General features: G+C 38.4%; 1 protein-coding gene across 1 annotated transcript in view; it reads left to right on the top strand.

Moving 5' to 3' along the window:
* Positions 1-19960, top strand: part of LOC133656244 (E3 ubiquitin-protein ligase TRIM8-like) — a 32664-nt gene that overhangs the window by 9775 nt on the left and 2929 nt on the right. Inside the window, 3 exon segments of the mRNA XM_062057190.1 lie at positions 8468-8563; positions 8641-8906; positions 8989-9104. Coding sequence (XP_061913174.1) covers positions 8468-8563; positions 8641-8906; positions 8989-9104 — 478 coding nt within the window.

Genomic DNA, 19960 nt, shown 5'->3' with positions numbered 1-19960 from the left:
AAAAAGGAAATAATCAATATTGTGAACAAATTTAAATCCAAGCCCTCGACTGATTGTAATGGAAATGATAAAAAAGGTTATTGAAAAGATTTCAGAACCTTTAACTTATATCAGCGACATATCATTTGAAACAGGCAAATTCTCAGACAAAACGAAAATAGCAAAAGTCGTACCAATTTATAAATCGGGAGACAAACACCAGTTTTCAAACTACAGACCTGTTCCTCTACTTCCACAATGTCCTAAAATGATTGAAAAACTGTTTAACAACCGATTGGACAAATTCATAAACAAAAATGAAACACTCATACAACCAATACGGATACAGTGCCAACATTTCGACATCAATCGAAATAACGGAAGAAATCACCAATGCAATATCCGTCTATCCATTGTCTACCGTTTGTCCCTTTTCTTCTTCACATGAGATAGCAAAAATGTGCTGCTGCAGTGTTTATGGATTTAACAAAAGCATTTCAGACAATCAATTACAATATCTTAAGAAACAAATTAGAACGGTATGGCATCAGAGGGTTAGTCTTGAACTGGGTAAGAAGCTACTTAACCAACAGGAAGCAATACGTGAATATAGAACAAACGTCTACAGAGCTGAAAATATCTTGTGGCGTACCTCAGGGATCAATACTAGGACCAAAATTGTTCAATCTTTATATAAACATTTGTAAAGTTACAAATGACTTCAAGTTAGTATTATTTGCAGATGAGAGGATACAGCTCTGTTTAGTTCAGGAGAGAACATACAGAAGCTAATACAAATAACAGATTAAAAAGATGGTTTGGTAAAAACAGACCATCTTTGAATTTCAGTAATACTAAAATAATGTTATTCGGTAACAGTAGAAGGGAAAGTCAAACGCAAATACAAAGGGTAAAGAAAATCACATTTGTAGGTGTAGCTATTGATAATAAAATGAACTGGAAACCTCAAGTAAAAATATACAACACAAATTAAAAAGAAACACGTCAATAATTAATAACCACTCCATATTCTCTACTGCTCGCTAGTGTTCCCATCTGAGTTATTGTGTAGAAATATGGGGAAATAATTACAAAACTACACTTCTGTCACTAATGGTGTTACAAAAAAGATCAGTTAGAATAATAAAGTACTATCTATCTATCTACATAATGTCGGATTGCAAACAGCTAGAATGATGTACAAAGCAAACTATAACCTGCTACCCGAGAATGTACAACAATTCCGCTCAACAAAAGGGGATAAATACAACCTCAGAGGAAAATGTAATTTAAAACATTTGTCTGCACGTACAACACTTAAGACCTTTAGTTTATCAGTATGTGGAAGTAAATTATGGAATGGATTAGGCAAGGAAATCAAACAACGCACTAATATGACTCATTTTTAAGAGACTGTTTACAAACTACAAGTGTCCACAAAGTACAAAGAACTATGATAAACATCTTGAACCTTTTAAAAAAAAAAAAAAAAAAAAAATGAGAATGATTATATAAGTATTTAATATTTGTTTACTTATGGTATATTTATTTATTCACTGTTCTGTTACAGAGAACAAAGAAATAGGTTAAAACTGCTATAATATGAAAAGGGGTAGGATCACATAAGCTCTGCTTCTTTCTACTCCTTTTTGGACGTGCTGTAATGAAACAACTGGAAATATGTGATGCACTACATTGTAATTGTATTGTATGCATCTTCGAAATAAACTGAAAGTGAACTGAACTGGCTCACAACAGCGATACTATCTGGACGTGGATGGGGGTGAAACAATATACCGTATTTTTCGGACTATAAGTCGCAGTTTTTTTCATAGTTTGGTATATTTGTCACAATTAGAAGTTTAACTTTGTTTTGACCACAGAAGATGACTTGCGATCAGGCTGCCAATCATGCTATGCCCGTCGCTTTCAGAGAGAAAGGATTTAAAAAGTAGAGATGTCCGATAATATCGGTCTGCCGATATTATCGGCCGATATATGCGTTAAAATGTAATATCGGAAATTATCGGTATCGGGTTTTTTATTATCGGTATCGTTTTTTTTTTGTTTTTGTTTTTGTTTTTGTTTTTTTGTTTTTTAATTAAATCAACATAAAAAACACAAGATACACTTACAATTAGTGCACCAACCCAAAAAACCTCCCTCCCCCATTTACACTCATTCACACAAAAGGGTTGTTTCTTTCTGTTATTAATATTCTGGTTCCTACATTATATATCAATACAGTCTGCAAGGGATACAGTCCGTTTTTTTTTTTAATTTGTTTTTTTTGTTTTTTTTTATAATGTATACAGCGATACAGTCCGTAAGCACACATGATTGTGCGTGCTGCTGCTCCACTAATAGTATTAACCTTTAACAGTTAATTTTACTAATTTTCATTCATTACTAGTTTCTATGTAACTGTTTTTATATTGTTGTACTTTCTTTTTTATTCAAGAAAATGTTTTTAATTTATTTCTTATTTTACAAATTTTTTTAAAAAGTACCTTATCTTCACCATACCTGGTTGTCCAAATTAGGCATAATAATGTGTTAATTCCACGACTGCATATATCGGTTGATATCGGTATCGGTTGATATCGGTATCTGTAATTAAAGAGTTGGACAATATCGGATTTCGGCAAAAAGCCATTATCGGACATCCCTATTAAAAAGTGATGTTATGTTGGTTGCTATATTGCAAATGAATCGTGAGTAAAATCCTAGGCTTTTCCAAACACTGCCATTGGAACTTAACGTTATTCATTTGTTGTGGGCCCAAGTGTTTATTATTATTAGTGTTTATTTCAGCTGGTTTGGCCACATATCTGTGACAAGTGTACGGTGCTATATGACATTTTAACATCCTTTTTGTACTGAGCCCCTAAAGGGACATGGGGGGAAAAAAGTTTTTAATAATTTATTTATTTATTTTTAGACATGTATCTCGTGCGCACGAGAAACTTTTTATAAAGTTATAAAAAAAAAAATTATAATTTTTATTTTAGACATGTATCTCGTGCGCACGTGATACATGTCTAAAAAAAATAATAATAATAATTATAAATGTTTTTGGTTATTTTTATATATAACTTTATCAAAAGTTTCTCGTGCGCACGACTTACATGTCTTTAAAAAATATATATATATATATATATTTTTTTTTTTAAATTTCCCCATGTCCCTTTAGGGGCTCCGTATTTTTGCGTGTTGTGCAAGCTGATTTTTTTTTCAGGTAATTTTGATCGATTTTCCAAATTGTAAGGCTTAAAGTAGCACTAGTGTGTAAAAACAAGTTGACTTTAGGGCTGCAACAACTAATCGATTAAATCGATTAAAATCGATTATTAAAATAGTTGCCGATTAATTTAGTCATCGATTCGTTGGATCTATGCTATGCGCATGCACGGAGGTTTTTATTGTATTTATTTTTTTAATAATTTATTTTTTTTATTTTTTTTAATAAACCTTTATTTATGAACTGCAACATGTACAAACAGCTGAGAAACAATAATCAAAATAAGTATGGTGCCAGTATGCTGTTTTTTTTTCAATAAAATACTGGATAGGGTAGAAATGTAGTTTGTCTCTTTTATCCGATTATTAATCAATTAATCGAAGTAATAATCGACAGATTAATTGATTATCAAATTAATCGTTAGTTGCAGCCCTAGTTGACTTCATATGCTTATTTGTGTTCCATTGTGTCCATTAAACCATATCCTATTGTATTTACAATCCGCAAAGTATGTGAAAACGACATCACAAAATGCCACAAATTCAGTCGGCCATTTTGAATATTCCGCTCCGAATACCTTCTGCTATTTCGGAGACTGACATCACGGTAGTAACGCGTCTGCACTCTCACCATGTTACCAGTCATACTGCAAGTATGCAAAAATATAAAAGAGATGTGCTGCCTATCATTCACAATCCTTATGTAAGACAAGAACACATGCTTGGCTTTTTTTATGCATTCGAAATCGTAAATGAATAACAATTGAGGCAACATTGCTCCCATTATACTCTCTCTAAAAACGTCCAGAAAGCGCTAACAATACCCCATTTACATGTCTTGACCTGAACATTAAAACCTCTAAAGGCTTAGTGGCCACATGTGTGGACAGCACCTTTTAGCTCTTATTTCCAAAATTGTGTACACTACTGAATTGGGGTCTTATGGCCGCTTATGTGGACACTTATACTGCCATCTGGTGGTGTCAGAAGAGTATTACATACAATGGAATTTGGGAAAAAAAAGTGTAAAAATAAGAATTAGCATGTCACTAAACATGAAGTACACGTTTGTGTACTTAAGGACTAAGTACATCATATCAAAAGATGATTCTTAGTATTTATTCTAATTAGGGTCTAATAAGCGTAAATAGCAAAGAGGAATAAAAAAACCATGTAAACAAACAGCTTGGGCCTTAAGAGGTTAATCAAATATGAGTGATATTGTTACCATAAGCGCCAACGCAGGCGAGTATTTTAGCTGCGCATTGTTAGCATTGAGCTAATGCTAGCGTACGCTGCTGTTGTTGACACATTGAGCTGACGTCTGCTTCGTCTCAAACTCGCTAAAAGTAAATTCTAGATAATTCATACATCTCTCACCTGGTAGTAGACAAATGTGGCCACGGACCGACAGACTGATCCATTTTTACATCCCCTGAGGAGATTTTTTTGTAACCCTTCTTGAGGATTGTAATTAATTCTTTATCTAAACGGAATTATGTGAGTGTCCCGTCAGTCGGCATCTCAACAAGAGTGGAAATATTACAGAAGTGTTTTTATTTTGGTTTAAAATGGTTAGGATAGGATAGGACTTTATTGTCATTGCACAAGTACATCGAAAGCACAAACTCGTTCAAGATTAGAAAAACAAACAGTGTACAGGGTTACAGAACAGGAACACCGATGGGTCGCCACGAGGCGCCCCGTACAAGGTGGGAAAAAGGTAAAACCCTGGGGACGAAGATGAGTAAAAAAAATACAATCTAGACTGGGCTGCTAAGGGGGCCTAGTCTGGAGTGGGGAAAAAACCTCCATGCCATGCACACATAAACATGTTACATTTAATCACGACAACTCACAACAGATGGGGGGGGGGGAGTTGGGGCCCTGGAGGTCGACTGCTGCTATGAGTGTCCCGTCAGTCAGCATCCCAACAAGAGTGGAAATATTACAGAAGTGTTTTTATTTTGGTTTAAAATGGTTAGTTTGTATGTTTAGCACCGAGCAATGCTGCTAATGCTATAGTGTCACAATAAAGCTGCATCCGTTTAGCACCAGGCTTCTAAAACGTATTGCTCATCCTCTTTGTGTTCAGGCTCAAAAATATAAGGTCCTGGATCATAATTTCCCCAAAATAATTGTTGTTGGCTCTCACAAAGTCTGTTTGACTAGCATTGTTGTTGATGGAGAAGGGATCTGTGGTTCACGCAATTGCGTGACTGGCTTGCTCATTAACTCTCAAAATGGCTTCGGAATCCCTGAGATTGGTGCTATTTTTTGACCATATTTATTATTTGCAAGCTTTGGAAGTCTTTGGGTGTCATAAATCAGATATATATGATCATAGCTTCAATATGGAGGCAACTTGTTTTTCCACTCTACTGGTATTTTAAGTAATTGTGTGCCTTTCAGTGTGTCAGCTCCAAGTTCCACACTGAGCCCGACTTTAGACACCCCTAATGACGCTACTATCTAGGTAAAATGATATCAACATATATATATATATATATATATATATATATATATATATATATATATATATATATATATATATATATATCGCAAAATACACATAGTCGATATCAATAAAAATGTGTTTGACAACAGGACGGATATTTTTTTTTTTCTTCTTTGTCGTACAAAACCGGAAGTTGCGAACAAGGACACTCGCTCTCTGGTAATCGAGCCACGCAGGAAGTGATCAGTTGGAGTGACACACAAACAGCCAATTTGGTAACGGTATCAACTATCAAGTTTGGTTGCCCCATCTTGCTGTCTTGCGGTTGATTCTTTCCATGGAGTGAGAAGAGAGTGTAAAAATGATAAATGAAATAAAACAGGAAAGTCACCTCGACAGTACGGCACTTTTTTAAGATCTTTTTCAAATGGACCATGTAGTCTGTAAATGACGCGAGGCGCTCGGACCCGCCCGGACCGATAATACCACACCACCTTAGCCGTGCTCACCCTTTAGAGCACAGCTGTAACTTCCTGGCACTAAACCTGCAGAAAATAGTAGGGATGTCCGATAATATCGGACTGATAAATGCTTTAAAATGTAATATCTGAAATTATCGGTTTTTAAATTTATCGGTATCAGTTTCAAAAAGTAAAATGTATGACTTTTTAAAACGCCGCTGTGTACACGGACGTAGGGAGAAGTACAGAGCGCCAATAAACCTTAAAGGCACTGCCTTTGCGTGCCGGCCCTGTCACATAATATCTACGGCTTTTCACACACACAAGTGAATGCAAGGCATACTTGGTCAACAGCCATACAGGTCACACTGAGGGTGGACGTATAAACAGCTTTAACACTGTTACAAATATGCACCACACTGTGAACCCACACCAAACAAGAATGACAAACACATTTCGGGAGAACATCCGCACCGTAACACAACATAAACACGACAGAAGAAATACCCAGAACCCCTTGCAGCACTAACTCTTCCGGGACGCTATCCCCGCACCCCCAACTCCGCCCACCTCAACCTCCTCATGCTCTCTCAGAGAGAGCATGTCCCAAATTCCAATCTGCTGTTTTGAGGCATGTTAAAAAAAAAAATGCACTTTGTGATTTCAATAATAAATATGGCAGTGCCATGTTGGCCTTTTTTTCCATAACTTGAGTTGATTTATTTTGGAAAACCTTGTTACATTATTTAATGCATCCAGCGGGGCATCACAACAAAATTAGGCACAATAATGTGTTAATTCCACGACTGTATATATTGGTATTGGTTGATATTGGAATCTGTAATTAAGAGTTGGACAATATCGGATATCGGCAAAAAAGCCATTATCGGACATCTGTAGAAAATAGTTATTCTCAGTTTTCTCTTTGTTTACATTTTTACACGTTGCACTTTTTGTTACACTTTAAGTACTCCTTACATATTCCTTAGTTTTGCACCTTCATTTAAAGACCTTTTTGTTAAGTGTTCAATGTGATTTTACAATTTTGTTTACATTGTTTCTTTTCCATGCTTCTTTTTTTTTTTTTTTTTTAATTCACAATACCATAGAACAATTACAATAGTAGTGAATATCATTTAAATATGTTGGTAAGTGAAAGGGTCCCCCAAATAAGCTAGAAGAAGATTTTGACAGGGGGGTCCAGATGACAGTACATACATGCAATGATAAAACATGGTGGCAAGCACACAAAAAAACAACGCTATATGTGAAACACAAGATAATAGTACTAAAGCAACCATACACATACATACATACATGTGTTGACATTTCCTTTCTTTTCCGCCTTGATAGTGTAGTGGATTGTCCGAAGCTTAAACAGGCAACAAAAGTAGTTTAGTACAACAAATTTATTTACCCATTATCCGAAGTGCAGGTTGAATTAAGTTGGCCGTGCAGACAGACCACATGTTACTCCGGAGCAAACAAGACACACACAAGCCAAAATCACTCTCGAGTTCCGGTCTTCTGCCATTTTTTATATGTCTGTTGTGCGTCATTGTTCCTTATCGAGTGCGTCAATGTCTTGTTGTTTTTCCTATCTGTTCCATAACAACTCGAATCCTTTAGACAGTCAACACATTCTGTAGACAGGTTGGCACGACTTAATATTCACTTTTCTCCCACTTGCACAGAATAGAAGAAAAATTAAATGAGCGTACATTCTTGACAGACATGCAATATAGGTCAAAGGTCAGAAATTCTACGACAATAGCTACAAGGATTATAATTGCATTTTGAATGCAAATGTTTACATTTAATATATTTTTCTGCTGCTCCTTACTTTTGGGATTATTCATCAATAATTATCCATTTTGACCGATTTAAGACCCTTACATCGTGATACAGTTTTCAGCCATATCGCCCGGCCCTACTGCTATCAGACTGACTAAGATTAACGTCGTCAGGGCTAAAAAACATTCCATCATCGTGTTGTATTATCTCACAGAAGCCCCCGCTGGGTGAAAAGACGGCCATGTTTTTAGAGAGCAAATAAAGAGAGCTTTTTCTCCGCCTGCTAATACTCGTTCATTTATCAACTCACCCCCCACCAACTCACTTATGCAAACACAACATAGCTGCTGGTTGCCATGACAGCACACACACCCCCCTCTCCTCTCTCCTGCAGGGATTGTGTGTCGGATGGGGACTAACTAAGCCGGTTCTTAATATCTGATGTGGAGCGGAGGAAGGGGGGCTGGTGATGCATGCTAAGGTCACCACCTTGCAGCCTTTTTCAAGACCTTTTCTTCTTCTCATGTCCTCACAGCAAAGCTTGCTGAGGCAGCAGGAGCGCGTGGAGGAGCGCGTGCAGGAGATCGAGGAGCAGCTATGCAAGCTGGAGTCGGACAAGTGTGTGGTGGAGGTACGTTGGAGGAACCTTCTCTGTGGAGGGGGAAGGGGGGTGGTGTCGTTTAATTGACGTTTGTTCCGCCGCCGAAGGACCGCGTGTGCGAGCTGAAGGAGGACGTGCGTCTGCAGTACCAGCGCATGCACCAGCTCCTGGAGGAGGACCTGGGGCGCACGCTGGAGGCCCTGGAGCGGGCCCAGGCCCGCTTCTGCCAGGAGAACGCCGCCCAGGTGCTGGCGCTGGGCGAGCAGCGCCACGAGGCCCAGAAGCTGATGAGCTCCATCAACACGGCCTTCGGCAAGGCGGAGGAGCTGAGCTTCATGAAGAACACCAAGCCCGTCAAGATCCTCACAGACAGGTGCCAGTCTCCTACCCGTCGACCTTGTTCAGTATTAAATCGCCTGGCAGGCGGGTCTCACCTGGCATGTTGTGTCCCGCAGGTCCCAGGCGTGTGTGGGGAACAGTCTGCCCCCCTATAAAGTAGGGAACCTCAACGCCAAGCTTTTCCTCTCCGAAATCTCCAAACGAGAGAAGAGCTTGAAGAGAACTCTGGAAGGTACGAAGTCAAACATTTGTTGCTTCATAGCACAAGTGTCCTTTTTTCCATTGATGGCTTGATTGATTGATTGAGACTTTTAGTAGTAGATTGCACAGTACAGTACATATTCAGTACAATTGACCACTAAATGGTAACACCCGAATACGTTTTTCAACTTGTTTAAGTCGGGGTCCACATTAATCAATTCATGGTATGATTATATACTATCAGCATAATACAGTCATCACTAGGGATGATGTTTGATAAGAAATTATCGAGTTAGAGCCTATTATCGAATCCTCTTATCGAACCGCTTCCTTATCGATTCTCTTATCGGGTCCAGATAGGTTGTTGTATATGGAAAAAAAAACCACAATATTTGGTTTAACAAAAGGCTCACTTTTATTATATAAGAAAAAAAATAAATCTAATAAATAAATAAATATTGACTGTTACCCCCCCTAAAAAAATAAAATAAAATAAATAAATATTGACTGTTGTTACCTAAAGTATATTAAAGGCCTACTGAAAGCCACTACTACCGACCACGCAGTCTGATAATTTATATATCAATGATGAAATCTTAACATTGAAACACATGCCAATACGGCCGGGTTAACTTATAAAGTGCAATTTTAAAATTCCCGCCACACTTCCGGTTGAAAAACGCCTTTGGATATGATTTATGCGCGTGACGTCACAAAATCCACGAAAGTGGTTGTACCCCATCGACCCGATACAAAAACCTCTTGTTTTCTTCGACAAAATTCCACAGTATTCTGGACATCTGTGTTGGTGAATCTTTTGCAATTTGTTTAATGAACAATGGAGGCTGCAAAGAACAACGTTGTAGGTGGGATCGATCGGTGTATTAGCGGCTAAGTACAATACTTACAGCAACACAACAAGGACTACTTACTACGCCTAGCCGATGCTTGCCGCCAAACCCACGGATGAAGTCCTTCGTCGCGCCGTCGATCGCTGGAACGCAGGTGAGCACAGCGGTTGATGGGAAGATGAGGGCTGGCTGGCGTAGGTGGAGCGCTCATGTTTTTATCATAGTTCTGTGAGGTCCGGTTGCTAAGTTGCTAAATTAGCCTTAGCGTCGTTAGCAACAGCATTGTTAAGCCTTACCAGGCTGAGAATTTTTAACCGTGTAGTTACATGTACATGGTTTAATAGTATTGTTGATCTTCTGTCTATCCTTCCAGTCAGGGGTTTATTTATTTTGTTTCTATCTTCATTTGAGAACGATGCTATCACGTTAGCTCCGTAGTTGTCGTGGAAATAAAAGTCACTTTAAATGTCCATTTCGCGTGCTCGACTCTCATTTTCAAGAGGATATAGTATCCGAGGTGGTTTAAAATACAAATCCGTGATCCACAATAGAAAAAGGAGAGAGTGTGGAATCTAATGAGCCAGCTTGTACCTAAGTTACGGTCAGAGCGAAAAAAGATACGTCCATCACTGCCTCTCTAGTCATTCACTGTAATGTTCCTCATCTACGAATCTTTCATCCTCGCTCAAATTAATGGGGTAATCGTCGCTTTGTCGCTCCGAATCTCTCTCGCTCCGTCGTAAACAACGGGGAATTGTGAGGAATACTAGCTCCTGTGACGTCATGCTACTTCCGGTACAGGCAAGGCTTTTTTTATCAGTGAGCAAAAGTTGCGAACTTTATCGTCGATTTTCTCTACTAAATCCTTTCAGCAAAAATATGGCGAAATGATCAAGTATGACACATAGAATGGATCTGCTATTCCCGTTTAAATAAAAAAAATTCATTTCAGTAGGCCTTTAAGTGAGATTTTTCAGAAAAACAAATATATATAGTAACACAAAAACAACCTGTCTCTGTGATCACTATAGGTGTATAAATAATAATATAGTGTTAAATAAAATCAGTCCCTTGGGCACAAAACTGAAAATAATACAGCTCCCCAAAAAGTGCACTTCTGCTGCTATTGGAACATACTAACTACACGCACTATGACACTAAAAACACCACAGTCATCAATCAACAATTCTTCCCCCCTTACATGAGAGCGAAGCCTGGCAATAATTGCATATTGCCTGTTCTGCCCTCACGATACGTGTTGAGGTTATACAGCTTGGCAGACAGCTAACAAACAATCCAAGACGTCTAATAAAGTTCCAAAGCAGATTAATCCATTTAGGCTCTTTATTGTTGTTGATCTTGCTTTGTCTTTTCCTATCTTTACTTTTGTCTTGCACTGGACTGTTATGTATTTTTTTTTTTTAACTGAAATACACACAATGACAAATGTATAAGCTATGTGATTCAATTAACATACTGAAATGTAATACACAATCTGTAAATATTAGCTTCACACAAATATACAGTACCATCATCAAACAAATACTTCTGAGTGTTGAAACTATTTCGATGGTGGAAATATACGACTGGCAGCCATTTTAAGTCCTCAAAACATCCATTGAAACAGTGCAAAAAAATCGTTTTTCAATAGACGTCTTACTATCAAATTGAAACACTTTCCACCTTAATATTGAGTTATATAAACAAGTTAAACAGTTTACTTACAGACTTATCTTTTCCAAGGCTTGTAAGAGCTAACACAACTTGTCTACTTCTCAATTGTCTCGCCAACCCGGAAGTGCCCAGACTAATGACGCGTAGTATTTTCATATCGCCACAAGGTGTCAGTAAGAGTCTACAATCAAATGGGCATAACATTCGTCTCACAGGGCATTTCCTGTACGTGGGAAGGGATTCGTTCTCAGGGAATTTAATAAAGAACCAACTCTTTTTCTTTACTATAGTGGTCTCGATAACGGGTACCGGTTCTCAAAAAGGGATTAGAGTCCGAGGACTCTGTTCTTTTCTTATCGAACAACCGGGAAAACCGGTTTCGAGCATCATCCCTAGTTGTAGTTGCCTGGAGGTGTTCTTTTAGTGCAGTTTTGAAGGATAGAGATGCACTTTCTTTTACACCTGTTGGGAGTGCATTCCATATTGATGTGGCATAGAAGGAGAATGAGTTCAGACCTTTGTTAGATCGGAATCTGGGTTTAACGTGGTTAGTGGAGCTCCCCCTGGTGTTGTGGTTATGGCGGTCATTTACCTTATGGAAGTAGTTTGACAAGTACTTTGGTATCAGGGAGGTGTAGCAAATTTTATAGACTAGACTCAGTGCAAGTTGTTTTACTCTGTCCTCCACCTTGAGCCAGCCCACTTTGGAGAAGTGGGTAGGAGTGAGCTCCATCCTAAAAAATTATATTTGGTAAAAACGCTTATCCCAATCAAACTTGAATATGGTAAAAATGTTAATACAGTACAGGCCAAAAGTTTGGACACATCTTCTCCTCATTCAATGTGTTTTCTTTATTTTCATGACTATTTACATTGTAGATTGTCACATCAAAACTATGAATGAACACATGTGGAGGTATGTACTTAACAAAAAAAGGTGAGATAACTGAAAACATGTTTTATAATCTAGTCTACTGGGGGCGGTATAACTCGGTTGGTGGAGCGGCCGTGCCAGCAACTTGAGGGTTCCAGGTTCGATCCCCGCTTCCGCCATCCTTGTCACTGCCGTTGTGTCCTTGGGCAAGACACTTTACCCACCTGCTCCCAGTGCCACCCACACTGGTTTAAATGTAACTTAAATATTGGGTTTCACTATGTAAAAGCGCTTTGAGTCACTAGAGAAAAGCGCTACATAAATATAATTCACTTCACTTCACTATAGGGATGTCCCGATCCGATATTTGGATCGGATCGGCCGCCGATATTGGCCAAAAAATGCGTATCGGCAAGGCATGGGAAAATGCCGATCCAGATCCAGTTTTTAAAAAATTCCGGTCCGTGTTTTCCAACGCATAGATTTAAAGGCCTACTGAAAGCCACTACTACCGACCACGCAGTCTGATAGTTTATACATCAATGATGAAATCTTAACATTGCAACACATGCCAATACGGCCGGGTTAACTTATAAAGTGCAATTTTAAATTTCCCGCTAAACTTCCGGTTGAAAAAGCCTTCGGAGGATGACGTATGCGCGTGACGTAGCCCGGGGAACAGAGGTATGCCTTCCCCATTGAATACAATACAAAAAAGCTCTGTTTTCATTTCATAATTCCACAGTATTCTGGACATCTGTGTTGGTGAATCTTTTGCAATTTGTTTAATGAACAATGGAGGCTGCAAAGAAGAACGTTGTAGGTGGGATCGGTGTATTAGCGGCTGGCTGTAGCAACACAACAAGGACTACTTACTTGGATAGCAGACGCCTAGCCGATGCTAGCAGACCCACCGCACGGATGATCGGGTGAAGTCCTTCGTCGCGCCGTCGATCGCTGGAACGCAGGTGAGCACGGCTGTTGATGAGCAGAGCAGATGAGGGCTGGCTGGCGTAGGTGGAGCGCTAATGTTTTTATCATAGCTCTGTGAGGTCCGGTTGCTAAGTTAGCCTTAGCGTCGTTAGCAACAGCATTGTTAAGCTTTGCCAGGCTGAGATCTATTAACCGTGTAGTTACATGTACATGGTTTAATAGTATTGTTGATCTTCTGTCTATCCTTCCAGTCAGGGATTTATTTATTTTGTTTCTATCTGCATTTGAGACAGATGCTATCACGTTAGCTCATGCTAAAAAGCTTCGTCGATGTATTGTTGTGGAGATAAAAGGCACTGTGAATGTCCATTTCGCGTTCTCGACTCTCATTTTCAAGAGGATATAGTATCCGAGGTGGTTTAAAATACAAATCCGTGATCCACAATAGAAAAAGGAGAGAGTGTGGAATCCAATGAGCCAGCTTGTACCTAAGTTACGGTCAGAGCGAAGAAAAAAAAAGTATTTCACTGCATTCTAGTCCGTCACTCTAACGTTCCTCATCCACGAATCTTTTATACTCGCTCAAACTAATGGGGTAATCGTTGCTTTCTCGGTCCGAATAGCTCTAGCTGCGTTGAAAACAATAGGAAAATATGAGGGAGTGAACAACTGACAACGTCACGCTACTTCCGGTAGGGGCAAGGTTTTTTTTTATCAGAGACCAAAAGTTGCGAACTTTATCGACGTTGTTCTATACTAAATCCTTTCAGCAAAAATATGGCCATATCGCAAAATGATCAAGTATGACACATAGAATGGATCTGCTATCCCCGTTTAAATAAAAAAAATTCATTTCAGTAGGCCTTTAGATAATACATTCCACTTTGCTGCTGCGCCCTAATTTCCGTTCCGCATTTTCCAGCACACCTTCAACAGTCGAGTATACGTCCTCACGCAGTTGCTTTTAGCTGCTGGCATTCCACGACAGGCTCTTTCCACTCCTTCTTGTGTCTGCTTCTCATAGACAGCGAGCGCACCTTCTTACACACATCACATACTGTCGCGTCATACGTCACCTACGCGTACGCACTCTCCCAGCAGAGAGGTAGCAGCATGGCTAACGTTAGCTGTGATGCTAGCGCAGCCGTGTGAGCGGTAATAATGAAGGAAGAATTAATCAATTCCCAAGAAAAACAGCAGGGGGTCCATCGTCTGGCGGTGGTTTGGCTTCAAGTAGGAATATGTCGAACAGACAACCGTAATTTGTCAAGTGTGGGGCAAAAGCGTTGCTATAAAAAGTAGCATTACTGCTAATATGTAGCATCGTTTGAAAAGTCCCCTGCTAGAAAATGAAGAGCAGTGTTTCCCATAAACTGCCAAGATACTTGTGGTGGTGGGGGCGTGGCTATGGGCGTGTTCACCATGACCTCATCAAATAATTTGCATAATTTACTACAATGATATGATTTTCTCTAAAAAGGCTCAAAAAATGTATACTTACTAATTAATAATAACAGTTTTGTTTTAAATGTCCATCCATCCATCCATTTTACAATATAATTACAACACTTTATGTACTTTTTTATATACAGATTTGAACAATAAGTTATTCACTGAAATATATTTATTAATTGTGGTTTTTACTAAAAATATATCTTATAAAATATAAAAGCTAAAATGTCTCCTAAAGCTCTGCCCCTTTAATTAGTGCATACTAAATAATTTAACTTTAGCCTACTACTACAACCATATTATTTACCAGCAACATAAAGTGAAACAGAGGCAGAGGTGTCCTGCCACAGTCAGTAACGAATAAACAGAAAACAGTAGTGGTGGTAGATAGACAAAGAGCTTTATCAAACATCTGATCCACTGAACAAAGAGCTCCAAAAATCTTGGAACTTTAGACTGCCATCAGTTTTACTCCCTACACTTAACCATGTGTTTCCTACTGCCTGCAGACTTTGCACCCTTTGTTATATACACATGTTGTGTTTCTAATATAAATACATTTAATAAAGTCAAATACAAATAAGGCAACAAGAGAAGTATCCTACACTTCTCTTTTGTAAAGTAAATCTGAACAGCTGATATGGGCATCTACATCAACTATATGATTTGCCTGAGAAGCTGGAGAGGACCAAAAAAAAAAAATGTTTATTTATTTTTATTTTTTTAAATTTATTTATTTATTTTTTTTAGTTTGTGGCGGACGTAATTATTTTGTGGCGGGCCGCCACAAATAAATGAATGTGTGGGAAACACTGAAGAGTGTTTGAAACTCCGCACGTCAACATCTCCATTGTGTATTATTCAAACTCACCTAATTCAGCTGGCTAGTTGTTATCAAGAGTACTAAAACCCTTTTCAACATGAATCTGACAACTAAATAGGCTAAATAACTTTAAATTTTAATACATGCTCGGATAAGGCCAGTATCAGCCAGTATCGGTATCGGATCGGAAGTGCAAAAACAACATCCGTATCGGATCGGAAGTGCAAAAACCTGGATCGGGACATCCCTACTTCACTAGTTTCTTTAGAATAGCCACCCTTTGCTCTGATTTACTGCTTTGCACACTCTTGGCATTCTCTCCATGAGTTTCAAGAGGTAGTCACCTGAAATAGTTTTCACTTCACATGTGTCATAGTTTTGATGCCTTCAGTGACAATGTAAATAGTCATGAAAATAAAGGAAACGCATTGAAATGAGAAGGTGTGTCCAAACTTTTTGCCTGTACTGTATATATTAAGAAAAAACACCCGACATATTTTTGTGTTATGTGACCAGGGCTGGGCGATATGGCTGAAAACTGTATCACAATATAAGTGATTTATATCGGTCAATATCAATAATTATTGATGTTATCGAAATAAGGCCCAGTAAAAAAAAATATCACATGTTTTATTTAAAAAGTTACCGTCCTCTGATTGTAATCCCCTCAGCTATCAAGGCAGAAGCGTGGAAATCACTCAATGTAAACAAAATTGTAAAACCACATTCAGTACGTGTCCATGCACTAAATTAGTCCGATTTCTCAAGCGGCTTTGAATAAGCCTTCTAAAACCCACCTTAATCCGATCGTGTTCGTTTTTGGAAAAGTCGGACTAACACACCTGGATTATGCGATTGGAACCCAGATCTGTGGCCAGAGAGGAACCTTCGTATCGAACGCATGGGATACAACCCGGAAGCAGATACCATTCAATAAAAACATGGCAACAATTGTAATGAAGAGGATACTGTTTATTTCATACTTGCCAACCCTCCCGTTTTTATACAGGACAATACTGCCATCTACTGGACAGCCTCCAGAACACTGAAATTCAAGTATTTATTTTATTTATATGTATAATAAAATTTATATATATATATATATATATATATATATATATATATATATATATATATATATATATATATATATATATATATATATATATATATATATATATATATAGCTAGAATTCACTGAAAGTCAAGTATTTCATATATATATCTATATATATAGCTAGAATTCACTGAAAGTCAAGTATTTCATTCATATATATATATATATTTATATATGTATACTTTAATCTTAATCTTTAATTAAAAAAAAAAAAAATTAAAAAAAAAAATAAAAATAAAAAAAAAAATATATATATATATATATATATATATATATAAAATATTTGAGTTGGTGAATTCTAGCTTAAATATATTCCCCTCTTAACCACGCCCCCCCCCCCCCCCCCACACACCTCCCGGTATCAGAGGTCTCACGGTTGGCAAGTATGGTTTATTTGCTTCACACATTCAAAGAACACAACATTGTGAAGTGTATCCATGGTAGAAAAAAATATACAGAGGACATAAAGGAAATTAAATGAGCTCAAATATACCTACAAACCAGACGTAATGATGCAATATGTACTGTACATACAGCTAGCCTAAATAGCATGTTAGCATCGATTAGCTTGCAGTCAGGCAGTGACCAAATATGCCTGATTAGCACTCCCAACAAGTCAATAACATCAACAAAGCTCACCTTTGTGCATTCACGCACAGTACAAAACGTTTGGTGGACAAAATGAGACTGAGTGGCATAAAACACGTCTTTCTGTGGCAGCATCGGAGAAAGTTGTACATGTAAACAAACTGTTGAGTCACAGTCCACACAAAGGTGAGTTCAAGGGCCGCTGAATTTAGTAGGACAAAACGGCGCTCGCCAAATAACAATTGGGAAGGTTTGTGTCATGTTTGTCCTCCTACAGAAACCATATTACAACAAAAAACATTTTTCACCCCATTTTTTTTCCCAATTATATACTTTTTTTGAAAAAGCTCCACGGAGCCACAAGGTCGCCGCTAAAGAGCCGCATGTGGCTGTAGAGCCGCGGCTTGCTGACCTCCGAGCTACACTAAGAACAGCTTTTCTACATCGCACGTTCTCTCCGTCCTTGTGAAGATATTTAACTCCTTGTGAGAGTGTACGTGTGTGTGTGTGAGAGTGTACATGTGTGTGTGTGTGATACTGTACATGTGTAGGGATGATCCTCGAAACCGATTTTCCCGGTTGTTCGATAAGAAAAGAGCCAAGTCCTCGGACTCGAATCCCTTTTTGAGAACCGGTACCCGTTATCGAGACCACTATAGTAAAGAAAAAGAGTTGGTTCTTTATTCGAATCCCGTCCCGACCAGAAATGCCCCGTGAGACATCACAAGAAATGACGTCACGTAGCTCAGTCATTAGGCGCAGATAGGGAAAGCAGGAAAAACAATGGAGCGGAAAAAGCGCTCCAAGGTGTAATAAAGTTCAAAACAAAAGGTATAATCCAATGAATAACTTTACTGAGAGATTTGAGCAGGGTACAAACACATGACCAACACTTTTACGACCAACCGGAAACATAGCAACCAGGCTAGCAACGCACCTCCTTTACGGCAGCTGTCGCAACGTTCTTAAAGCAACCGCAGCACATACATATATATACAACACATCTCCCTTTTTTAACTTTTGTTTGTCTTTCCTTGTAAACAAAACAAAATCACACTGTATATGTGTTGTCTGTCTAATTATAAATAATGCAGAGGAGGCGTGTTGGCGGAGTTCTTGACGTTTACTTTCACAGCGTGCTCATAACCTCATTCTTAGCTGCCGGCGTGGCAACATGCAACAACACTTTTCGGGGCTACCGCGCATGCTCGTCACTCCCGTTGCATGCTGTGTAGTGTAGTTGTTATATTCCCTAGCTCATAACATCACATCTTTCCCCCTATAAAGAAATATTGTTAACTCAATAAAGTGTATTTCTTTTTTTAGCTTTAACTTTTAATTTTTTAGCATTGTAACCACATTTGCAAACAACTTTTCTCTTCATAGAATTTTCTTTGAATAAAGAAATAAAGTGCAAAAATGTCAAAGCATCATAACAAACAGTTATGTTCCAATAGCAGCAGAAGTGCACTTTTTGGAGAGCTGTATTATTTTCAGTTTTGTGCCCAAGGGACTGATTTTATTTAACACTATATTATTATTTATACACCTATAGTGATCACAGAGACAGGTTGTTTTTGTGTTACTGTATATATTTGTTTTTCTGAAAAATCCCACTTAATATACTTTGGGTAACAACAGTCAATATTTATTTATTTTATTTTATTTTTTTAGGGGGGTAACAGTCAATATTTATTTATTTATTAGATTTGATTTTTTCTTATAATAAAAGTGAGCTTTTGTTAAACCAAATATTGTGTTTTTTTCCATATACAACAACTCGATAAGAGAATCGATAAGGAATCGGTTCGATAAGAGGATTCGATAATAGGCTCGAACTCAATAATTTCTTATCAAACATCATCCCTATACACGTGTGTGTGTAATACTGTACGTGTGTGTGTGTGTGTGTGTGTGTGTGTGTGTGTGTGTGTGTGTGTGTGTGTGTGTGTGTGTGTGTGTGTGTGTGTGTGTGTGTGTGTGTGTGTGATACTGTACATGTGTGTGTGTGATACTGTACACGTGTGTGTGTGTAATACTGTATGTGTGTGTGTGTGTGATACTGTATGCGTGTGTGCGAGAGTGGACATGTGTGTGTGTGATACTGTACGTGTGTGTGTGTGTGTGTGTGTGTGTGTGTGTGTGTGTGTGTGTGTGTGTGTGTGTGATACTGAATGTGTGTGTGAGTGTACATGTGTGTGTGTGTGATACTGTACGTGTGTGTGTGAGAGTGTACATGTGTGTGAGTGTTCATGTGTGTGTGTGATACTGTACATGTGTGTGTGTGTGTGATACTGTACGTGTGTGTGTGTGTGATACTGTACGTGTGTGTGTGTGAGAGTGTTCATGTGTGTGAGTGTTCATGTGTGTGTGTGTGATACTGTACATGTGTATGTGTGATACTGTACACGTGTGTGTGTAATACTGTACGTGTGTGTGTGATACTGTACGCGTGTGTGCGAGAGTGGACATGTGTGTGTGTGATACTGTACGCGTGTGTGCGAGAGTGGACATGTGTGTGTGTGATACTGTACGCGTGTGTGCGAGAGTGGACATGTGTGTGTGTGATACTGTA

The sequence above is a fragment of the Entelurus aequoreus genome, linkage group LG08 (genome assembly GCF_033978785.1).
Source record: "Entelurus aequoreus isolate RoL-2023_Sb linkage group LG08, RoL_Eaeq_v1.1, whole genome shotgun sequence".
NCBI classification, from domain to species: Eukaryota; Metazoa; Chordata; class Actinopteri; order Syngnathiformes; family Syngnathidae; genus Entelurus; species Entelurus aequoreus.
The sequence above is the reverse complement of the archived record's forward strand: the minus strand, read 5'-3'. Positions and strand labels throughout refer to the sequence as shown.